We start from the raw sequence: 25,183 nt of genomic DNA on the forward strand, positions 1-25,183 counted from the left end.
TAAGAATCAATAATTTCCTCTTGAAACAAACATCAACCAGTAACTATAACATGAAGCATAAGCAATCTCATACAGATAAGGAAATTGAGAACAATTCCTCTACAATGCGTTCCACAGCAATCTACAATCTTTCATCCTGGTTCTCATGCAAAGTTAAAAACAATGTTAAAAAGCACTACATTCCCAACTTCAATAAAACCAAATGCTCATAGTGGGGCAAATTGAAACACTGCATTCGATTTGTAAATTATTTTAAAACCATCTTCCATACTTCCTACTAAAACAAGAGCAATTACATTTTTGGAAGTCAACCTGGATCAGGAACGGGAGAAGGATTTAGAGCATGAGGGGGAGCGAGAGACTGAGTGCATGGCGGGGTACTTCGATTTGTGATGGTCTTCTTGTGGGGAGGGAGACTTGGAGGCGGACTGGGCACGCTCTGTTTCCATTCTCTGTGGGGATCGGGGAGCGACTCTAGGACTTCTTGCTGACAGACTTCTCTTTGGAGTGGCTTCTGGATTCCTACTCAGACTAGACTTTAGACTAGCTCTTGGAGCGAGACATACGGGCGTCAGAGTGAGAGCTGGATTTGAGGCTCACTGAGCAGGTACGAGACTTGTGGGAGTGAGAACATGACTTCCTGGTGCGAGAACGTGAGCGGGACTTGGAACGGGATTTGAGTGACTTGGAGAGGTGGGAATTCCCGGATCTAGAACGTGATTTCTGGTTGGACCTGGATCGAGAGCGGTGTGTACTACGAGTGTGACCTGTGGAGAACAAACACACAAATTAAAACTAGTTGTGTTACAATGACATTTCCTCTCTGGGATAAACTAAGTATTCATCTATGTAGCTACTCCAGCCATGTGAAGTGGAGTTCTCTTACCGTAAGCGAGACCTGGAGTGGCTGCCAAAACTTCTGCTCCTGCTGCGAAAGTGACGTCTGCTATGAGACCTGGGATATCAAACACATTGTAAGCCTGGATAACTAATCAGCTTTGGTACTAGAAAAACAGCTAATTAAACATATCACCACTTCCACAGGACCCAACGGCTGCCTTATGTGGTAGGCCCAGGACTATCCTGACCAGGAGCAGCTGCCAGAGTAGGAGCGTCGGTGGCAAGGCTTGTCCTCCACCAGGCAGATCTTCCTCCCGTTGATTCTGGTGCCATCCAGCATGTCCAGGGCCCTCATGTCCGAGCGGGAGCAGAACTCAATCACCCCCTCGTTGGGCCGCTCCTTATGAGCGTCAGTATATGTCATCTCAACCAGCTTGGCGCATGAAGTCCTGTCAATCAAAAATATATTGTATAAATTAATAACAGGCACATTTTTTTGTGCTTGAAACAAATAACTTGTTCTGACCCGTTTTGAGAGAAAGATGGAGACTTGACACACAGTGCTCACCTTTGGGTCCTGCCAGCTGCAGCGACTGGAGAGGCTGTCCACAATAAGGCGGTACTCTGTGCATACAGGTGGCCAATACGTATCCCAGCCAGTGGGGCTTCGGCTGCTGTAAACACTACCGTCTTTAAAAGAACACGGACAAGACCGTCAGTCAGTATGGCACAGTGGGGGTGAAAACTCATGGGGTCTACGAGAACTGGTCCTTGGACTTTTATTCCTATGTGGACCGATTTATTTTATTTCACCTTTATTTAACCAGGTAGGTCAGTTGAGAACAAGTTCTTATTTACAATTGCGAACTGTCCAAGATAAAACAAACCAGTGCAACACAAACAACAACACAGAGTTACACATGGAAGCGTACATAAAGAAGCGTACAGTCAATAACACAATAGAGGAAAAAAAGGAAGTCTATATACAGTGTGTGCAAATGGTGTGACGAGGTAAGGCAATAAATAGGCCATAGTAGCGAAGTAATTACAATTTAGCAAATTACTTCTGGAGTGATAGATGAACAATGGTGTGCAAGTAGAAATACTGGTGTGCTGAAAAGTAAATTAAAAACAATATGGGGATGAGGTAGGTAGATTGGGTGGGCTATTTACAGATGGGCTATGTACAGCTGCAGTGATCGGTTAGCTGCTCAGATAGCTGATGTTTAAAGTTAGTGAGGGAAATATAAGTCTCCAGCTTCAGCGATCTTGGCAATTCGTTCCAGTCATTGGCAGCAGAGAACTGGAAGGAAAGGTGGCCAAAGTAAGTGTTGGCTTTGGGGATGACCAGTGAGATATACCTGCTGGACCGTGTGCTACAGGTGGGTGTTGTTATGGTGACCAGTGAGCTGAGAAGGCGGAGCTTTACATAGCAGACCAAAAGATGACCTAGAGCCAGTGGGTCTGGCGACGAATATGTAGCGAGGGCCAATGAGAGTGTACAGGTCGCAGTGGTGGGTGGGAGCGTCTGCTAAATGACTTAAATGTAAATGTAATGTAAATGTATATGGGGCTTTGGTGACAAAACAGATGGCACTGTGATAGCAAACTGGATGCAGTCTGAGCATTCCTGCTCAATGCATACAAGCTCAAGAAGAGAAATGCCCATTTCCTTGATTCAACCTCAATTTAACATTTATTTTGATGTATAAAATACAAAAGTAAACATCACATCAACCAAACAACAAAACAACAATACTAAAAAAGGGGGGTATCTACGACTACCAACTGATATCATAGAAGCTGACAGAAATCTACCACTGTACAAATATCCTATGACTTACAATGGATGCAAACGGCTCTCTTGTTTAACAGTCAGCTAACATACGCCAACATGTTTTTTTGGCTTTAACCTTTTGCGATATTTCTTATTTAAACAGAAAAACCAATGGGATTCCTCACCATCACCTTTGTCTATTGGCAAAAGGCTGCAGTCATCATGGCTTCCGGTAAGGTCAACCAAGAGGTCATACGTCAAAGGTCACACACACATTAAAGTGAAAGCCAAGGCAAAACGGGACAGGCGATCATCTTAACCAGTCATCTTAGCCTCAAGGGATACGAACTCATGCCCGCAGTGGCCTCTTTCAAATTGAAACATGAAGGACTTTGTTAATGTTGAAGTCAAATGATAACCTGAACATATTGCATGGTCATATATCCTTTAGTTTACATCATAGCTGGGCTGTTTACACACACACAAATAAAAAAAAGACTATTGAGTGTGTTCCAATGCCATAAAGCAAAGCAACACAGCTGAAATGTAAACACCACATCTAACACCCCCAACCCAAACCGTATGTTCAACAACAGCATCAAATTGTGTTTTTCACGGGATAAAAGATCAGCAATGGCTTGAGAGGAAATTTCAGCAAACAAGACACTGCATACATACAAAACACTTTCTAATATTTAATGAAGCTGCAAGTAAGCATTTTGTTGGATGGATGGATAACATGCATACCCGTATACTACTAATACAACTTGAAACAATGTTGTGCTTGATTCAAATTTAATTTATACGGCTACATAGGTATTATTTCAGTGGGCCTCCAAATTGCAAGCCACAGATAATAATCTAGTATCATTGGAAGAGCTATCGAAGTGTTGTGTTCATGACTTTACTGCCCCCTGCTGGAACTCCACGTCATCATACCTGAGAAAAAAAGTCGAATGTGATGCATTTATACAAATGTAGAGTACACTTACTACGTCCAGCTCCGCCCCTTATAACCCCCACGGCCCCTGCGTGGACCACGAGCGTGCTCAATGATGACTCGTTCTCCGTCGGCGTCACATCGAACTCCACAAAGCCGTACCTGCAACACTAGATCGTGCATGAGCGAGAAGACGGAGCAATGCTGAGGACGGGTCAGTAGGTCTACTGTGTTGGCAAAATGTCAACAACAGCTGACAATCTGGCTACTACAGTCAGCAGTCGCCATTTCGCCCATGTTAGCTAGCTAACACCTTAACTTACTCATTCTTCAGATCAACCTCCAGTAACCACTAAAAACATGGATGTCTTCCTCACGAACATGACAACTCAATCTGCCGACGTACTTACGCGGCAATATTTGTAATAATATCCGCGAGTTTTTCAAGCTAATCGTAAAGTGTGCATTCAATTCTTCTTATACTATGGTATTAGGGGGTCTGGAAATAAGTGTTAGAGGTGCATTCTGCCACCTACTGTACGGGTGGTAAACGATAGAAAACATACCCATTGTATGAAAGGGGCGAAAAAACGACATCACCCAAAATACAAAAATAGAGACATTCATAAACATTCCACTCCTTCAGTCACATTCCAATTCAAGACCTCCTTACACAGGCTCAACCCAAAAAGCGTTCTGCTGCACATTTTCTCCGGTTGTTTCTTCTTTTGTGCTGTGCAGTTTATGAGCATTGCAATAAATGCTACAAAGTCTACCCTTTTCACATGTAATATATCCAGGGGAGAACGACTGCCCTCTCTCATTGAAGTCACGGAAGTTCAAGGCCGACGATGCATTGTTAGCAGAAAACAGGATCGCCCAAAATAGTGAATGGAAAAATGTCAATCTTCGAGTAAAAAAATGTTTAGAGGACACTCGTGGTACCAGTAATACACCCGATGTATGTCTTTGAACCGATTATTTTAAAATTGCACACAGAAGAAGTTTTATAAGAATAATTTGTTGCTAATGGCATCCTGCATCACCCCGGACGGCCTTCAACTTGAGTTATGTATGCCATGTTCAAAACGACTGGAAACTCTGAAATCGGAAACTTCCGACATCAGTGTGTTCAAGGCAACTGGGACCTTGGAAAAAAACTAGCTCTGAGTGGGGAAAAAAACTCTGAATTCCAAATCGGAAACTCTGGCATCTTTCTAGATCTTAGACTTTCCGGCCTTTTTTGAGTTCCCAGTTGTCTTGAAAGCAACATTACTCAATGAGAGGAGGCAGCACAGAGCTAGCCTGGAACATCACTTCCTGGAGTAGCTCAAACTGCGCATGTTATTTCTACATGAGACGCCATCTGAACTGACTTAATTTGGCTTCAATGTGCTATTAAGTTTTCACATAGGAATGAATGGTGTCACGTGATTGATGTCTTATTATGTCTATTCATAAATACCATCATTAAATATATCAGGATCCTCAAATTGCTGAGGAAAAAAAACAATCATTGGTGCAGTCTCAATTACCATTGCGCCTTCAACGCCACTCGCTTCTTCCACTCTTCTCACCAGCTCCAAACAACCTCTGTCTCCTTCACACTAACAAGGCTATTCAGGGACACAGGTGCATGCTCACCACCACAGTTGCAGCATATAACCTCCACTGGCATACGATATTCTCATGCACAAAAGCTCTTACAGGTTATCTCATAAAGCCTAACTCATCAAAAACAATACCATGGACAAAGTAGGTTTCCTTACTCCATCCACTATACAGGTCAGTCAACATTCACCAATCACTTCACCTCCTTCAGGTATATCATCTGCATCCACTTCATGGCAACCCAAGAGATAACCCCTTTAAGAGGCGCCCTGCTAGAAAAATACATACACAAAACATTCCATACACAAAACATTCCATACACAAAACTTTCCATTCCATACACAAAACATTCCATACATAACACTTTCCATACACAAAACATTCCATACACAAAACATTCCATACACAAACTTTCCATACACAAAACATTCCATACACAAAACATTCCATACACAACACTTTCCATACACAAAACATTCCATACACACAACATTCCATACACAACACTTTCCATACACAACACTTTCCATACACAAAACATTCCATACACAAAACATTTGAGGAGCAAAGCGCACTTCTTCTGTTACCGCGAACACACAAAAAATATATACTTATCTACAGTATAAATAATACAGTTGACTTTCTCTCCAACTCTGCTTTTGAATGAGCACACCTCTGGAGCAGACAGGAAACCATTTGGGACTCTTCATTCATGGAAAGGAAACTAAAAGAGGCCTTTTAGAAGGAGCTGGTTGAACTCTGGGGAGTTGCAGAACCACCACCGACAGAGAGGAAGCTGGCCTGGCGACTACATAAACAGGGACATAAGCCAGCAGCACAGAGTGAACAGCACACATGAGGTATGATATGACTGTACCCAGGGGACTTTCCGGAACAGAAAACGGTGAGAATGAACTCATAAAGGAGACGAGAGAGACTCATTAAAGGATGACATTTATTTAATTCTTCATTTTCTTTACAGATATCTATATACACATCTGATTCTTCAGATAAACCAAACTAAGAGATTATTGGAAAGCATTGATTGCCCACATCCTCTGACACTTAACACCAAGCCGAAGGGGGTGAACCATAAAATAAATAACACACACACAGATGTAAGCACACAAAGACACACACACACACAATCTTATGGTTTCCATCGTTGACATGTAGTCTGGTCTCAGATCTGTTTGTGTGGCTTCTATAAGCCCTGTGAGGGCAGGAATAAAACAGGCTTGATGAAGGGGCTCAGCATCAGGAAGGCATGTGCTTTTGGACGAGGAGAGAGACTGACTGGAATACATAGATATGAACTATCATATAACATTTATACCTTTATCTTCAGCCCAGACGCACACACCAATTCAACTAACAATAGTTATAATCAATAATAATAATTTGTCCTCCAATGTTTACATATATACATATGCATCAGACTCAGATAAACATTAATTGTATGATCATTTTCCCTTAAAAAAATGAAAGAAAAAATCACTAATTTCATGCTCCTTCTCTAGGATACTATACAGACTGGCAGACCAATCTGTGGCCAGAATTAGTGTGCAAAAAAGTATTTTCCTACAATACGTCATCTTTTCAGTCAGCTATATCCCACGGCCCCTGTCCCTCTTAACTTTGGTGTGATCACCAGAATGGGGTTTCTCAGCTCAATGAACTATAGGAACAGGAGTTTTTCCCAACTACATGAACTGACCAGGAACAACTACTGGCAGATGACATTTTGACCCTTAATCAGTGTTTGAGCATCAGTTCCTCATTCACTCGGTCCTGTAACAGTCGGCTCAGTAGCAGGGCTTCAGGGGCCCATCACAGCAGCACAGAGTGTCTGGCTCTAACAGGCCTCTAACAACAGTAGCTACAGCTGCATATCTTCTCCACAGACACTGGGAACAGCAGCAAAGCAGTCTTCCATCAGGAGAAATGTACATTTCCAGGTTAGGGTTCAGGAGATAAAGGTCAGAGGTTATTGATGAGGGAAGGGTGAAGAGTATATGAAGAGTCAAAACATCAACTGTTTGAAAATGATTTAAACTCCAGCAGATGATTCATGCAATGAAGAAATCTACTCATTGTTTACATACGGTATGCTTCTGTAGGATGGGTGAATGAATAACAGGTACAGAAGACATAGCTTCTGTAGGATGGGTGAATGAATAACAGGTACAGAAGACATATGTCTCTGTTTATGTGAATGTAGTCAGGGTACTCAATGGCTATCTGAAGAGACTAGTGTCTATGGGAATAGCATCTATTTATGATATACACATCTATTTGCACAACACCTCCCACACTAGCATGGTTACCCAAGGTAGATGGAGATGCAGGATTAAGTGAAAGTTAGCCGCCTGAGATAGAGGGGTTATTTCAGCGCTGGATAAATCAATTAGGATTAGAGAGCTCAGGTTTTCTTCTGTTGCCTCCTTAGCTCAGCAGAGCAGTTCTATGAGAAACACTGGTGTACATCCCTGGGACTGATATGAGAGGAGTCTGAAGATGAAGACGAACATAGCTTTACCCCAGCATCTCAACCCTACTTCGCAACTCAAGCATACCCACCCGTCTCCTACCCTTCTAACCTACCCTCGACCCTGGACAGAAGGCATGCAGGGACGACCTGAGAGTTGATATCGTAAACATCAAGTAATGGAACATTCCCAATGATCCATCCACCATGGAGCGTTGTTTTGAATGGTAATGTCTGTTCTAGCCCATCTGAATCTTTATGCAGGGGCGCTGGGGCAGATAGAGCAGGGTGAGACTCATGCCTTAGTAAATACATAAGTAAGTAAATAAGTAACACTTGCAGTAGCAGCAGCAGCAGTATAATCTTGAAAACATAATCAGACCAAACTGAGATTCAATGTAACATTAGGAGGCCCCATCAGGTCACATTGTCAGACCAAAATGCGATATATGAGCCCAGAGGGTCCGTCAGTTCATCGTGTCTTTCACCTCCCAGGGAAACACTGATTATGTTCCAGAATCCTGCCCACTCACCCTTTAATCAGTCCCCTTTTCCCTTTCCATGGAGGGGGGCTGACCGTGTAATGAGGGGAGAATAGTAGTCTGTGAGCTTCAGTGGTCTCCTGTCTCTCCCTGGGTCAACAGAAGGGTGAGGGTTGAAGGGTCAGGGTGAGAGATTAGGGATGAGGGATCAAGGGTGAGGGATCAGGGTTGATGCTCGCATAGTGCCTTCTGCAATCTCTGTCGGTAAGCTGTGAATCTCTGCTCCACCAATCGCACACGCTCAGTCTCCTCCTTCTCCAGAATCACCAGGAAGTTCTGCAGCTCAGGAACTGAAAACGCATGCCACTGAGAGGAAGAGAGAGAGAGAGATGTATTAGTGATATTAAAGAGAATGGTTTTAGGACACACAGTATGTGTGCATGTGTGTGTGTGTGTGTGTGTGTGTGTGTGTGTGTGTGTGTGTGTGTGTGTGTGTGTGTGTGTGTGTGTGTGTGTGTGTGTGTGTGTGTGTGTGTGTGTGTGTGTGTGTGTGTGTGTGTGTGTGTGTGTGTGTGTGTGTGTGTGTGTGTGTGTGTCTTACCTCCACCTCTCCGGTCTCATTCTCCTTGAGGACAAAGCTGAGCAGCTCAGGGTCTGGCCCTGCCACCAGTCTCAGACAGAGAGGACACTCCACCAGAGGAAGTTTCTGGAACAGATCTACTTAGACACACAGCAAAGGAAAGACACATCATGTTCCATATCCAGGCTATTAGCATATTATCAGATATTTTCAGACCTACACTCAGTAGGACCAGAAAGTATATGTGTATATAACTCACCCTGTCCATCGCGGTGTGTCTGTCTGTACAGGGCAAACTTGCGTGGGTTATCCAGCACCATAAACTTCTTCAGCAGGCCCTGTATGACCTCCCTGACTGTGGTAGTACTACTGATGTGGAGTTGCTTCACACAGTCACTGGGAAGGTAGAACGACGTCCGCTTGTCACTCAACCCCGCTCCCTGGCCCTCTGACACCGTCATTGGTCGACCGCGTCTGTCTGGCTTGCCTGACAGTTCCTCTAATCCCGCACCCTCCACAGCAAGCACCGTGACTGGCCGACTCAGCCTGAGGTGGACCTTAATGAAGCCAGTGTACAAACCATCAGCAGCCTGAGTGCGAGAGAGAGTGAGAGAGAGTAAGATGCCTGTGTGTCAATTTTGGTCAAATCAGATTGAATACTTCACACTAGTACCCATGTGTATATGTAACGTGTTGTAGCACTCACCAGATTCATGCCATTCTCTGAGACGTTAGAGTTGTAGTCCTCTATCCTGGCACGCACCTCTTTCTCTGACAGAGCCTTGGGTCCTCCCTCCTGTTCCTCTTTGACCTCATTCTGCTGAAACACACAGAGAGAGACAGACAACAGGCTGTGTGAGAAACAGGAACTGCAGTACAGGGGGAAGTTGAGAAAGAGAGCAGTCATTTTGACTTAGACCCGAGGACACCTCGACTTCCTCTCGGATGGTTTCATGACGATTCCCCTCATTCGGCTGCTATCACTCTAAACAGCAGAGGGTGCTAACTTTCAGAAACACACTGACACAGGAGTTTCCACTCACTCACTCTCAAGCACACACACACACACACACACACACACACACACACACACACACACACACACACACACACACACACACACACACACACACACACACACACACACACACACACACACACACACACACACACACACACACACACACACACACACACACACACACAGGCTTCTGGACATTGCCTATTGGGCTAAAACATTTATAGAATGTTGCGTGACTCTTCATTTTTGTCTCCCTCTCCCCTCCTCCCTCTCATTCTCTTCCTTGCCCTACTCCTCTTTCCTCACATCCTCCTGCCCTCCTCCCCCAAGCCATCCTCTTCCTCCCCTCCTCATCCTCCCTCCCCACAACCTGTCCTCCATCCCTCCTCTTCCTCCTCTCCCTCCACTTATCCCTCCATTCTTCTCCACCCATCCATTCATCCTCCCTCCCCCTTCCCCCCACCTGTCCTCCCTCCCTCCCCTCCCCCTTCTCCTCCATTTGTTCTCCCTTCCCCCATCCTCCTCCTCCCTTCCATCCACCCATCCTCTCCTCTTCTCCTCCCTCCACCCATCCAATCTCCAATCTCTCCCACTGCTAGAGCCACGGAAAAGCACAAACCTCCACCTCCCCCATGCAGTGTGACTGTAGGACTCATCTTGAGACTCGCTCATCATGAGGTTGGGGGAGAGAAGGAGAGATGAGGAGGGAAGAGTGGAGGCATGGTTGCTGAGCAACACAGTTTGACTGGGTTATTTCTAGATGCATCCTCTGATGCTGTTTGGCTTCTTCTCCTCCTTTTCACTCTATTCTTCTGGGACTTCGGTTGTGAGTGAGTGAGTGAGTGAGTGAGTGAGTGAGTGAGTGAGTGAGTGAGTGAGTGAGTGAGTGAGTGAGAGAGAGAGAGAGAGAGCGAGAGAGAGAAAAGAGGGGAAGACCGAGAGAAAAACGAGAGAGAGAGAGAAAAGAGGGGAAGACCGAGAGAAAAACGAGAGAGAGAGAGAAAAGAGGGGAAGACAGAGAGAAAAATGAGAGAGAGAAAAGAGGGGAAGACCGAGAGAAAAACGAGAGAGAGAGAGAAAAGAGGGGAAGACCGAGAGAAAAATGAGAGAGGGAGAGAAAAGAGGGGAAGACCGAGAGAAAAATGAGAGAGGGAGAGAAAAGAGGGGAAGACCGAGAGAAAAACGAGAGAGAGAGAGAAAAGAGGGGAAGACCGAGAGAAAAACGAGAGAGAGAGAGAAAAGAGGGGAAGACCGAGAGAAAAAGAGATGTATGGAGAATGATACATTTATGTATGGGAGTCCTCAGGGCGTGAGGGGAGTGTGTCTGCTTCATTCAGTACAGTCGTCTTCTCCATTGTGTGTGTGCAGCATATCTTTGCTTGCATAAGCAGAGACAGAGAGCAGGATCAGTCTGAACAGGATGTTGTCTCTCATTTCTTCACTCTGCTCCTCTCCTCCTCCATGAATATGAATAAGGACATCTTCTTGGGTGGAGAGTTGTGTTTGTTGTGTGTTCAGTGTGTGTGCGGCACCTTTCCATGGCAGGGTTTAATGTGTGTGTGTTCATCTTGACATAAGAGTTAGAGTTAATGAAGGGAGAATGCAGAGGGAGTTTGGGCAAACTGGTCTAAATGTCAGAAACGGATGATTTCTGAAGGACCACGAGACTAAACACCACTTTAACACAAAGACAGTTTACAATAGAGTCATTTAGCAGACGCTGTTATCCAGAGTGACTTCCAGGAGCCTTGCTCAATGACACGTCAACAGATCTTTAACCTATTCAGGTCGGGGACTCAAACCAATTACTAGTCCAATGTTCTTAAACCGCTAGACTACCTGGTGCCCCAAAATACCTTGAAACAGCATGACAATCCCTGTGACACAGAAGCTAGACGATTGGCACAGCATTATTACTGTATTATGTGCAACACAATGTCTGCAGATAGTGTGCATATTCCTATAGCTTGCTATTTGGCATAGAGAAGAAGCACGTTGAAGACGCACACCTGCCTCACACATAGGCCTATATCTGTCTGAATACAGATGTGCTTGGAGGAATGTGGTGGTGGATTCAAGGGTCACCGTTGTAAAATCCTCCTTCACTACTTCTTAGTTCTGGAAAACAATCAAATCTCTCAGGAATTCCTGTGTTTGTGTCTTAATGTTTGCTAGCTGCTAAATATAGTGCCCTCCCTCCCCTTTGTGTATTCCTATAGAAGAGAGAGTGACAATGGAGTAGTAGAATAATACTGACCCTTCACCCTTGCCGGTCCAAGGCCCACCACACCCACACAGAGCTCAGGGACAGAGGAAGTGAACCAGGAGAGAAGACCCACACAGAGCTCAGGGACAGAGGAAGTGAACCAGGAGAGAAGACCCACAACCAGACCCACAACCAGACCCACAGGGCTCCCAGGAACATCCACAGTCAGGGAAAGTGCACATGACATGGCTCACACATGAGATGTTGCTGTTGTTCTCACGTTGACAGGATCAGACAGGGAAAGGTCATGTGATCACTCAGGGGGATGTCACAGCGGGCGGAGGAGCAGATGCTCTCAGCCTTTGACACACACGCAAGTGGACGTTTCTCAACAAAGTTGAGAAAGAGAGCAGTCATATTGACTTAGACCCGAGGACACCTCGACTTCCTCTCGGATGGTTTCATGACGATTCCCCTCATTCGGCTGCTATCACTCTAAACAGCAGAGGGTGCTAACTTTCAGAAACACACTGACACAGGAGTTTCCACTCACTCTCAACACACACACACACACACACACACACACACACACACACACACACACACACACACACACACACACACACACACACACACACACACACACACACACACACACACACACACACACACACACACACACACACACACACACACACACACACACACACACACACGGCCTGTCCTGTTTTGACTGGACAACTGTCTGACCTTAACTGTCTGAGCGGCATGGTGGTTTAGCTTTACAAGAGGTACAGAGGAGACCTCTAAACACATACTTCCAGACACAGCACAGACCAGTAGATTACACTTCACACAGCTAGGGAACATTCTAGAACCCCTCCATGGGAAAACACAGTGTCATCCGAGGCTGCAGTGTCACCCCAGAAACACCGCAAACAGATTCAGGCCTTTTACTGTAGCCTATACACCACATACATTCAACCTTTACTCAACTTTCCCCACAACCCCAATAATGTAAATGAAGTGATACAGAAAGTTCCAGCACTTCAGTGTCATAGAAGGGCACCAGAAAAGAGAACATTCTGAAATAGACAGACCTTTAAGTGTCTGTGAGCACATGCGTCACGATACTTGACTGCCTAACTCTAACCCAGGCTGCACTCTCTTCTCAGACAAGTCATCTTTACCGAAGCAACACCAAATTCCTCTTGCGGTATGATGGCGGTTTACCAAACCATTGATCCCTGAGCAGACTGCTGCGGTAGAGGAAGCACACAGGAGAGGAGACACACTTAGCTCCCCATCTTTCTGATAGCCGAATTAACCTCTGTAGATGAGCTGTCACAGCTGAGATAACAATGAGCAGTGAATATCACATTAGAGAGGGAGGGAGGGAGGGAGGGAGGGAGGGAGGGAGGGAGGGAGGGAGGAGGGTGGAAGGGAGGGAGGGTGGGAGGGTGGGAGGGAGGGAGGGAGGGAGGGTGGAAGGGAGGGTGGGAGGGAGGGGAGGGGAGGGAGGGTGGGGGAGGGAGGGAGGGAGGGGGAGGGAGGGGGTGGGAGGGAGGGAGGGAGGGAGGGTGGGAGGGAGGGAGGGTAGGTGGGAGGGAGGGTGGGAGGGAGGGAGGGAGGGAGGGAGGGAGGGTGGGAGGGAGGGAGGGAGGGTGGGAGGGAGGGAGGGTGGAAGGGAGGGAGGGTGGAGGGAGGGAGGGAGGGAGGGAGGGAGGGTGGGAGGGAGGGAGGGAGGGAGGGAGGGAGGGAGGGAGGGAGGGAGGGAGGGAGGGTGGGAGGGAGGGGAGGGTGGGAGGAGGGTAGGTGGGAGGGAGGGAGGGTGGGAGGGAGGGAGGGAGGGAGGGAGGGAGGGTGGGAGGGGGAGGGAGGGAGGGAGGGTGGGTGGGTGGGTGGGTGGGTGGGTGGGAGGGAGGGAGGGAGGGAGGGAGGGTGGGAGGGAGGGAAAGATTGGGAGATGAGAGTGGTGTGAAGAGACAGGCACAACTCCGTGTGGAAGCTATAACCCATGCCTCATTTCCTCAAGGCAGATACCATAGAACGTGGTTTTGTGTGTGTGTGTGTGTGTGTGTGTGTGTTTGTGTTTCGTGGTGCATGGTTCTGGTTTCATACTTTCATCCAGTGTTATATCTGCACCCTCATCCCACTCTCTTCTCCTGTGATCAGAAAGCGCCAGGCACAAATATACACACACACACTCTCTCTCTGTGTCTCTCCTTGCTTTACACCCAAACAAGTCCTCGACTGGCAGCTTAATGAAATAGTACCCGCAAAACACCAGTCTCAACGTCAACAGTGAAGAGGCGACTCCGGGATGCTGGCATTCTAGGCAGAGTTGTAAAGAAAAAGACATATCTCAGACTGGCCAATAAAAATAAAAGATTAAGATGGGCAAAAGAACACAGACACTGGACAGAGGAACTCTGCCTAGAAGGCCAGCATCCAGGAGTCGCCTCTTCACTGTTGATGTTGAGACTGGTGTTTTTCTGGCCATTTTGAGCCTGTAATCAAACCCACAAATGCTGATGCTCCAGATACTCAACTAGTCTAAAGAAGGCCAGTTTTATTGTTTCTTTAATCAGAACAACAGTTTTCAGCTGTGCTAACATAATTGCAAAATGGTTTTCTAATGATCAATTAGCCTTTTAAAATGATAAAATTGTATTAGCTAACACAACGTGCCCTTGGAACACAGGAGTGATGGTTGCTGATAATGGGCCTCTGTACGCCTATGTAGATAATCCATAATAAATCTGCTGTTTCCAGCTACAATAGTCATTTACAACATTAACAATGTCTACACTGTATTTCTGATCAATTTGATGTTATTTAATGGACAAAAAAATTGATTTTCTTTTTAAAAAACAAGGACATACGGTAGTGTATATATGTTTAAAAATAATATAATGTCTGAGGAATAATAGTAGGACTGGGAGTAGGAGGAAAACGGCCCTAGATCCTGACGTAGGGTTTCCCACATTATGGTCGGGGTTTGGATAGCTGATTCCAGGTATGTGGCTGGCGCCATTGTAGACAACAGGAAGAGTAAAGTGACACACACAGGGGTGGACTGCCCATCTGGCATTTCGGGCAAATGTCAGATGGGAAGGTCAATTTTTAGCTCAGTGGGCCTGTCTAACTTGGGCGTTTAGCGCAAAATTATCATTAGCTGGCTAATAACGGGGGCCTGGTGTGTTAAAAATGCCAGGGATGATTTTCAGTCCCAGTCCACCCCTGCAACACAAACATTAGTGGATTATGTCAGAGAGTACAGGAAGACTGTGGTTTTCGTATATATTTGCGTGTCTGTTTTTCATTTTCAATCGCTAGTGGGTGACAGGGTGGTTTTCCTGTACAGGGCGACTGCTTCTACAGAAGTACTAGAGCACGGCAATCATTCTTGCAGTATATGGGGAATTGATACCTTTCAGTCATGGTTTAAGACTGGGTCCTTTGTTTTTGGGTCACAAGAGTCTCCACCCTGGCAACCCAAACTACACAAACAGACAAACACGGGCTGGGTCTGAATTATTTTGTGACTGTGATCATTCCAAACCAGAGAGCAGAAGCACCGCAGGTATTAAGATAACACTGACAAAGGCCTCTGTGTAAGTGTCTGTGTAAATGTCTGTGTAAGTGTCTGTGTTAAGTGTCTGTGTAAGTGTCTGTGTAAATGTCTGTGTAAGTGTCTGTGTAAATGTCTGTGTAAATGTCTGTGTAAGTGTCTGTGTAAGTGTCTGTATAAGTGTCTGTGTAAGTGTCTGTGTTAAATGTCTGTGTAAGTGTCTGTGTAAGTGTCTGTGTTAAGTGTCTGTGTAAATGTCTGTGTAAGTGTCTGTGTAAGTGTCTGTGTAAATGTCTGTGTAAGTGTCTGTGTAAGTGTATGTGTAAATGTCTGTGTAAATGTCTGTGTAAATGTCTGTGTAAATGTCTGTGTAAGTGTCTGTGTAAGTGTCTGTGTAAATGTCTGTGTAAGCGTATGATTGATTCTAAAACAACAGAATCTCTATGCCCTCTGTTCTAATCAGCAACACTTCCCTCCATACGCTGCAATATGTGTGTGTGTAGGTGTATGTGTGTGTGTGTGTGGGTGTGTGTGCATGTACGAGTGTGTACAGTATGAGAGAGAAGGAAATGCAGTCCATTAAAAGCCTTGAGAACCATCTCCCAGTGGGTGTGTGAGAGTAGAGTGTGGAGGCGTTTTCTGCACTAACATGTTGAACCCAGTGCCATTGATTTAAATCCATGGCTCTGGTAGTACCTACTATTCTGTAAATCTGCAGCTACACAGTTACAGTCCTATGTTATACAACTGATTACTATTCATATGAACAAACAAACAAGCCTCAAACATTCCCCTCTCTGGTGGAAGACGGCACCACCGCTGTGTAAAAATGAAAGTGTGTATATGTGTGTCCTGTGGAGTTCTAACTCAAAGCAGAATCCGTGAGATCCGCTGTTGCTACGGTTACCTTGTCCAGCTGAACTATTCTAAGGGGAAAGAGAGAGGGAGAGAGAGAGCGAGCCCTTAAGAAAATCTCACAATCAAGGACAGGTGTGTGACTATGGAACTAACTTTCCTGTTACTAAGGAAACAACGACAACAGCTGATGGAACCATTAACATATTGCTCCTATACAGCCCGTTCAGATCTAAGTCATGAAGAACTGTCCTAGAAGGTCTCGCTCCTACAAGGCTGCATGGATAGCTGATTGATTATTAAGGATCTCTGTCACACATGTGACCAGTGTGAAATGGCTAAATAGTTAGTGGGGTGTGCACTCGTAGTGTTTCAATCGGTGACATCACTCGAGACCGTGAAGTAGTAGTTGCCCTTGCTCTGCAAAGGCCGTGGCTTTTGTGGAGCGATAGGTAACGATGCTTCGTGGGTCCTTCTGTAGCTCAGTTGGTAGAGCATGGCGCTTGTAACGCCAGGGTAGTGGGTTCGATTCGCGGGACCACCCAAACGTAGAATGTATGCACACATGACTGTAAGTCGCTTTGGATAAAAGCGTCTGCTAAATGGCATATATATTTTTATATAGATAGTTGTTGATGTGTGCAGAAGGTCCCTGGTTCGAGCCCAGGTAGGGGCGAGGAGATGGATGGCAGCAATACTGTTACACACATGCAAGCATGCATACACACACACACACACAGTAAAACAGGCGTGGGGTGTGTCTTCAAGGGTCCACCCGAATACCGAGACACGATCCGGGACCCGAGTGGGTCTGGATCCAGAATTCTAAATAATGTCTGGGTTGGATCTGATATGATTGTCTCAGGTATGTTCAACTTTAACTGACTTATCTGGAAGGGACCGTACAGATCCGAACATGACTGACAGTAGACAGTTTATCATTTATACTACTGCTCTTGCTTTTCACGAGAGTGGAGCTTGTTGTTGTTGTTGGCCAGTCATCAAAGCGGCAATAGGCTACAGCCATATTGCCTCGTTCCTTGTGTGGCAAAAGATAGGACATATCTAATCAATGGAAGATGCAATTAAAAAAGACGGAATTAAAGTTAAAGGAGAAGGATAGACTACAACAACCAAGAGCCAACAGGTAGGCTGCTACATATTCTGAATGGAGTTGTTGTGGTTTGTAACTGTAGGATAGAAAGCACATGCACTGCAACCCCAGTTAGCCTAGCTAGCTAACATTTCATGTAGTCAAGACAGGTACTACGTAATCATATTTGATGATAAATAACCTCGCTAGTTGTCCCCAGGTCCGTTCAGAACGGGTCTCTATATTTCCCAAAAATATTTATGCAAAGCCCCAGGCTCATTTTGGAACTTTTTGGACCTGTGAAGAACTCTAGTGCCTACTTCCTCTTAGCTCAACGCTTCTCCTTTTTCAGCTGAATATTGTTGACATCAAAACTGACACAACCCCTCCCTCCATCTCTTTATCTGTGTCGTACCTTAACCAGCTTTGGGGGCTGGCGGAAGAAGGTGGTCTTTGCGGTGAAGAAGGTGAAGTCTTCTCCCTCCTCGTCCAGACTGCAGTAGCCGCTGCTCATGCTGTTGCTGCCAGTCATTTAGGAGTTAAATACGAGCCCTCGGCTGCCTATAGACACCCAGCAGAACCGAAGGAGGAATTCTGATTGTTCCCAAGGAGGGGATTCTCTGTTTGTAGAGGCATTCAGTAACACACACTGTTCACAATGCTCAGTCCTAGAGCTCTTCACTTCCACTCTGAATCCACAGCCAGTCCCTTGGTAGCTCAGTATACGGACACACACCACTAAAGCTCACAGTCCAAGTATTGCTCAGTTCTCTCAATGCAATCATCCACTGCCGGTCGTCCACAGTCCTGTGTCTGTAGCTATCCAGATAGGCTTGGACTACAGGATCAGGGGTGAAGAGAGAGGGGAGGGGAGGTCGGCTTAGATTTGGGTCCGTACAGCGTTCCACCAGAGAGGCTTCAGGAAATCGGAGAGCGCGAGTAGAGCTGTGTCACTTCCTCCTGTCATGTGTGCTCTGACACCGGTATCACACACACATGCCGGTGTCACAGAGTCAGAGTATCAAAGCTTAGTCTCCAATTACAGCACTGCTCACCTGAGAATGCCTCACAGACACACATGTACACACACACACACACACACATGTACACACACACACACACACACACACACACACACACACACACACACACACACACACACACACACACACACACACACACACACACACACACACACACACACACACACACACACACTTCTTCCTCAACCCCCTCCTACCCTACCGCCGTGTGTACTGAACAGCTGATAAGAGCACAAATGACTCTAGCAGGCTACTGCTGCTTAGCCATACAGGCACACGCTCACACATCAATTACTCTGACAGGCTCTCTCTCACACACACAAACACACTCCGGTAGCTGTAGTTCAGGTCAGTGTCCCTGTGTTGCAGTGTCCCTGTGCTGCAGTGTCCCTGTGCTGCAGTGTCCCTGTGCTGCAGTGTCCCTGTGCTGCAGTGTCCCTGTGCTGCAGTGTCCCTGTGCTGCAGTGTCCCTGTGCTGCAGTGTCCCTGTGCTGCAGTGTCCCTGTGCTGCAGTGTCCCTGTGCTGCAGTGTTCCTGGTTCTTAGGAAGAAACCTTGGCTGCTGCAGGCATCTGACGTTTGCAAGTTCATCTGCAGCCACACACAGATAAGCTTGTGAACGAGAAAACCTTACTCTTCTCCTCTCTGTTTCACAGAAACAGGCAGAAAAGCTGTAGATCTCTCTCTCTCTCTCCGCCGAGCTACACAAACACCCTCTCCTCTCATCCCCTCCTCTATTCTTTCTCATTCTGCAAGCAACGGCACCCTGCTCAGCCCAGCCACTTCCTCTAATAGAGAGAGACACCATTGTAAATTCCATCTATATTTATTTATTTTCCCTTCTGTACTTTAACTATTTGCACATCATTACAACCCTGCATATAGACATAATGACATTTCTTTATTCTTCTGGAACTTTTGTAAGTGTGTAATGTTCACTGATATTTTTGTATTGTTTATTTCACTTTTGTTTAAAATCTATTTCACTTGCTTTGGCAATGTAAACATATGTTTCCTATGCCAATAAAGCCCCATAAATTGAAATCCAGAGAGAGAGAGAGAGAGAGAGAGAGAGAGAGAGAGAGAGAGAGAGAGAGTTTGAGTTTTTATAAAACCTTTATTTTTTACTCAAGTGTTAACATAAAAACAAATGACACACTGCCCTTTCAGAAATGAAAAAACAAATGTAATTCCTAAATAAAAATAAATACATAACATATACATTCAACTTATTTCATCGGCAAAAAATAATTTCCCCTCCTCTACAAAACAAAGCGCTCTTTCGTAGGCCCACTTCTCCTCAAATAATAGGAGATCCTTTACAGCTGAAAAGAACTCAAAATCTACTTTTATTCTTGCTTTTACTAATCCTTTAAAAACACATCTTACATCCTGCCCATATCCCGTTTCTATCTTGTGTTTTCTACTCAGAAAAATTGACATCTTAGCTTGTCCCAAAATAAAATTTAACATTTGACATTTTCTTTTCTGTTGTTTACTATATTGAAACCCCAAAATAAAAACCGTGTTATTGAAAAATTCCCCTACAGCTTTAAACAAAGATTCCAGCATTTCCAATAGAGGTTTTATCCTCTCACACTCCATAAAACAGTGAAAAATGGTTTCTCTTATATTACAAAAAGGACATCCATCTCTAACATCTGAATTAATAACAGATACAAAAGCATTAACTGCAATGATGCCATGTAAAACCCTCCATTGCATATCACCAGTACCCTTTTGTAACGGTGGTTTGTACAGTGCTCTCCATGCTGGCTTTACCTTGTCATCAATGCCCAATTTTACCCTCCATGGAGTGTCTTTTCTATTTTTCAATTTATCTTTATTCAACACCTTGACACACCCCCTATACAAGTCCTTCCCATTCACCTCATCCAAACCCACCTCCTCCAACCCTCTCAAATCCAGCAATAACGCCTTTCTTTCTGACTCTGGGATATTTGGTGTAATCCCTAGTCTTGGAAATGAGACGTCTTCATCTTGTACCTTCTTCTTGTGGCTACTAAGCATACCCCATTCTTCCGCTGACAGAGCCTTCCTACAGCTCCCCAGCATTTGTCCGACAATCCTTTCCGACCTCATCCCCAAATGTTCTGCCACCCGTCTTCCATCCATTAAGGCGGGCCCAGCTATGGCCATTAACTGTCTTAAGGTGATGATTTTCCCCTTCACCAGAATCTTGGAGAAATGTGGAACAGCTGCAGTTGTACAATCCAGTCTTGCCCCATACACCAGAGGTTCCTCCAACAGCCAATGCACTGACTCCGCTGAAGTTCGTCTGGACACCTTCATTATGCTCCATACTCTGAGAAGTCCTCTGTAAAACGGAGGTACTCTCTCCCTAGAAATCTGGCTACTATCAACCAGAAATAAAGCCTTCTTTAAACCTAATCCTCCAACCCGTTGTAATATAAGACCTGCCACCCCTCTCCACACCACATTTTCCGGTCCATAAAGCAACCTTTGAATAAACTGAAACCGGAAAGCAGCAGCCCTACTAGCAAGATGTACAAGACCTTGTCCCCTCTTCTTTTGACAAATACAAAACACTTTGTGGAACCCAGTGATATTTATCCCAAAAGAAATCCACAATAATTGCCTGTATCTTAGCCAGAAGGCCAGATGGTGGTTCTAAAACTGACAACCGATGCCACAGTGCAGATGCAATCACATTGTTAACTATAATAGTGCGCCCCCTATATGACATACGAGATAGTAACCAACGCCATCTCCTCATCCTCCCTTCCACCATTTCAACCACCCCACTCAATTTTTTTCCATAGTCCCCTCATCTCCTAGGTACACTCCAAGATACTTAAAACCTCCTTTACACCATTCTAGCCCCCTGGCAAAGCCATGATCCCTCCAGACCATTCTCCAATCTGTAACGCACAACTCTTTTCCCAATTTACCTTTGCAGAGGATATTCCCCTAAAACGATCAACAATTAGACTCAAGCTATCCACCTCCGCTTGATTTTTCACTAGCACAACTACATCATCAGCATAGGCTGAGAGACGAATAGAGGAATATCCTCTGAAAAGCACACCCTGCAATGCGACTTCTAATGCTATTTAGTAGTGGCTCTATAGCAATGGCATATAACATTCCTGACATAGAACATCCCTGCCTAATACCTCTACACACTTTAAAAGGAGCACTCAAACCACCGTTAACTTTCAATACACTTTCAATGTCACCATATATCACCTTGATCATGGCAATAAAACCAGAGCTGAACCCAAACGCCTCAAGTGTGTGCCATAAGTATTGATGTTCAACTCGGTCAAATGCCTTTTCCTGATCAATTGAAATTAGACCAGCATCCAACCCAATATCCCTAGAGACGTCCAAAAAATCACGAATCAGAGAAATGTTATCCCCTATCTGCCTGCCAGGAACACAGTAGGACTGATCCGTATGTATGATTTGCCCCATCACCTCCCTCAGCCTGTTGGACAAAGCTTTTGACAATATCTTATAATCAGTGCACAATAAAGCCACCGGCCTCCAGTTCTTCACCTCCCTTGGGTCACCCTTTTTGGGCAGTAGGGTGAGGACAGCCCTTCTGCAGCTTATTGGTAGTAACCCTCCGGTTAAACTATCATTAGCTACTTCTAACCAATCCTCTCCCAACATAGCCCAAAAAGACTTAAAAAAGTCAACGGGAAGCCCATCAATGCCTGGTGCCCTTCCATTTTCCATGCCTTTTAATGCAGTGTATAAATCCTGCAAAGACAATGGTTGCTCAAGCTCAACCTGAACTTCTGCAGCCACCTTTGGGAGCCATCAAAGAACTGCTGTGTCACTGTTTTGTCCTCTTTGTACTCACATTTGTAGAGCTCAGCATAGAACTCTACTGCCCTCTTTCTAATTTCACTAGGGCTAGTGAGCTCTTGTCCAACAGCTGATTTGAGACAATGAATAATTTTTCTTTGTCCATTCTTTTTCTCTAAACCAAAGAAAAATTTGGATGAGGCATCCATTTCAGATATTCCCTGAAATTTACTTCTCACCAGTGCCCCCTGTGCTCTGATACCCAGCAGGTCTACCAATGCAGCTTTTCTCCTCTTGAGGGCCTGAGTATGGCCTCGATCTCCTGTGGTCTCAACCAATGTCATGAGTTCCACTATTTCAATCTCTAGGGCTTTCATTGATCTGGTGATATCTTTAGTGACATTCCTCGTGTATTGATTACAAAATTGTTGAATCTGGATTTTCCCTATATCCCACCACTGTTGAATGGATACAAAACTGGCTTTTTGAGATCTCCATCTCTCCCAAAAAAAAACTGAAACAGTTCCTGAAGTGAGCATCACTCAATAAAGTTATATTAAAATGCCAGTATGCGCTTTTGGGTTTTACATCGTTAATGAACACCACCTCTGTTATTAAACAATGATCAGAAAACCCCACTGGAGTTATCACACTTGATTTACAGACCTGAGATTGATGCTCAAAAACATAAAACCTATCTAACCTGGCCATAGAGATGATATTCTCTCTCACATGCGCCCAGGTGTACTGCCTTGTTCCTCCATGTTGACTCCGCCAAATATCACACAATTCATTTGTTACAATGAGGCGTTTTAAAAACATCCTTGAGGCTATATGAGGTTCTTGGTGATTTCTATCTAAATCACTAACTGTGCAGTTAAAATCCCCAGCAATAAACAAATAATCTTCTTTGTTACATTTCTCAATGGTATTTGATAGTGTCTCTAAAAAACATACCCTCTCAACTGTCATCACTGGGGCATATACATTTATCAGACACATAGTGATGTTTTCATACCTTGCTCTAACTTTTAATAACCTCCCTCAACTACCTCTTCAACCTCATATGACAACGGCAAAAACCCTTTTGAGAACAAAATAACCACACCCCCACTTTTTGAGTTTTTATGACTACACACCACTGTCCCCCCACTCCTGTTGCCACATAACTTCATTTTCCAAATTACTATGCGTTTCTTGTAAAAAAATTATGTCACTTCCCTTTCCCTAATTAACTCATACACCATGGCTCTTTTTTTACATCTCTTGCCCCATTTACGTTTAAAGAAGAAATCTTAAAACTGCTCATGGATAAAAAAATATACAGAGGACGATCCAGCCACCACATCTCTTTACAGAGTTAAGACTGCAACTGAACTCTTTCATTTTCTTTAGAATTTACATCACTTATCACTCTTGTGACCACTTTCTTGAGTCTAGCAATTTCAGGGCTTTTCAAACTTCCGCCTGTAATTTTTGACATCAGAAACTTTGCTGATTCAATAAACAATTCACGTTCAGGAAAAAATCAGTTACATTGTAATCTTGCATATATTTCTTCCCTTTTTGTCAACTTCAAAAATTGACGTATCCTCTCGATCCCATACCTCCCTTCCACCCCATTTATCTCACTATATTGTTGTGACGCGTCAGATGACTCACTCTCACTATCCTCCCAGAAGAATACTCCACCATCTCTACACCTTGTTCATCTTCAATTGATTTATCAAACTCTACCTTTCTCTTAGAATTAGACCCTTCACCACCCCTTACATTCTTCCTTTTACTCCTCGGTATTTTGAAAACATCCGCTTCCTTTTCCGTTATTTCAATCTCCTCTTGACCTCCAATTTCATTTTCCAGCACCACCTCAGCGACGGCAGTCGCAATCTCGCCTACTGTTTCCCCTCCCTCTTTGTTCTGATCTACCACAATTGCCCCCGTATCCACACTGCCTTCCTCTCCCTCCTTTTCCAACCACATCTGCCCACCTTCTCTCTTCTCCTGTACCCTTAGCATGTTCATCCCTTCGCGGTGGTGCGTTAGTTGTACTCGCACTAAAACTACTACCAGGCTCAGCGCTCATTTTCGGGACAATTACGCACCAAATGCCCCTCTTTCCACAGCCAAAGCATTTCATTGATTCAGTAGATGCAAAGAAGACATAATCAAATCCATCAATCTTAAAGCTAAACTAAATCCAGTTCATCTCCTTCTTTTTTTAAAATCATATGCACTTGTCTCCTATGAGACACGACATGTTTCAACAACGGAGATTTGCATCCAAAAAGAACTTTCTTTATTGTAGACACTATTTGACCATGGCGCGATAACTCTCGCCATAACACTTCATCTCTAACAAATGGTGGCACGTTAGAAAGCATGACTTTCTTCGCCGGATTCATAAGCGGAAATACCGACGTCTGTGTTTCTCTCAACACGACACCCATCTCAACTATTCTATTCACCTTTTCAATTGAATCTAAGAATATCACTACAGCGCTATTCATCCTTGAGGTTGATTTGATGCTATCATACCCAATGATAGCACCCACAGCCAAGCTACATTCTTCCACTGAACACCCTGTCGCAGCAGGAATCTTTACTCCATGCCTCCGACTAAGTTTTCAAACTCTCCATTTCCACGAGTGGCCATAACAACCAGCCCCACCCGCTGGTTGTGCCCTCGCGAAACACCAACCTCAAAGATCCCACCACCCCTATACGTGCTTAGTGATAGTTTAAACAAGATACCCTTAAAACAACTAACCTAATCAATATATATATATACATACAACAACCCGATAGAGTGAAAAAGAAATTCCATTCGCTCTCACAATCACTCCCCTGCTTGACGACTCACTCCCAGCATGCAC

At 44.8% G+C, this 25,183-nt stretch overlaps 1 protein-coding gene and 1 pseudogene across 5 annotated transcripts in view; both read right to left on the reverse strand.

Annotated features, from left to right (window-relative positions):
• On the reverse strand, positions 1–3,845 carry LOC124004193 (annotated as a pseudogene).
• Positions 3,846–6,115: 2,270 nt separating this feature from the next.
• Positions 6,116–25,183, reverse strand: part of LOC124003550 (ras association domain-containing protein 5-like) — a 51,466-nt gene continuing 32,398 nt past the window's right edge. For 2 of the 5 annotated variants that reach the window (XM_046311894.1, XM_046311896.1), the window contains exons 3-6: positions 9,425–9,538; positions 8,978–9,308; positions 8,740–8,855; positions 6,116–8,504 (exon numbers count right to left, since the gene is read on the reverse strand). In XM_046311894.1, the coding sequence (XP_046167850.1) occupies positions 8,361–8,504; positions 8,740–8,855; positions 8,978–9,308; positions 9,425–9,538 (705 nt within the window). In that variant the 3' untranslated portion in view covers positions 6,116–8,360. Of the gene's footprint in view, positions 8,505–8,739; positions 8,856–8,977; positions 9,309–9,424; positions 9,539–17,882; positions 18,552–25,183 lie in introns of those variants that run through there. The other 3 variants (XM_046311897.1, XM_046311898.1, XM_046311895.1) reach the window with 3 other exon arrangements.

This window comes from Oncorhynchus gorbuscha, linkage group LG18, assembly GCF_021184085.1.
Source record: "Oncorhynchus gorbuscha isolate QuinsamMale2020 ecotype Even-year linkage group LG18, OgorEven_v1.0, whole genome shotgun sequence".
NCBI classification, from domain to species: domain Eukaryota; kingdom Metazoa; phylum Chordata; class Actinopteri; order Salmoniformes; family Salmonidae; genus Oncorhynchus; species Oncorhynchus gorbuscha.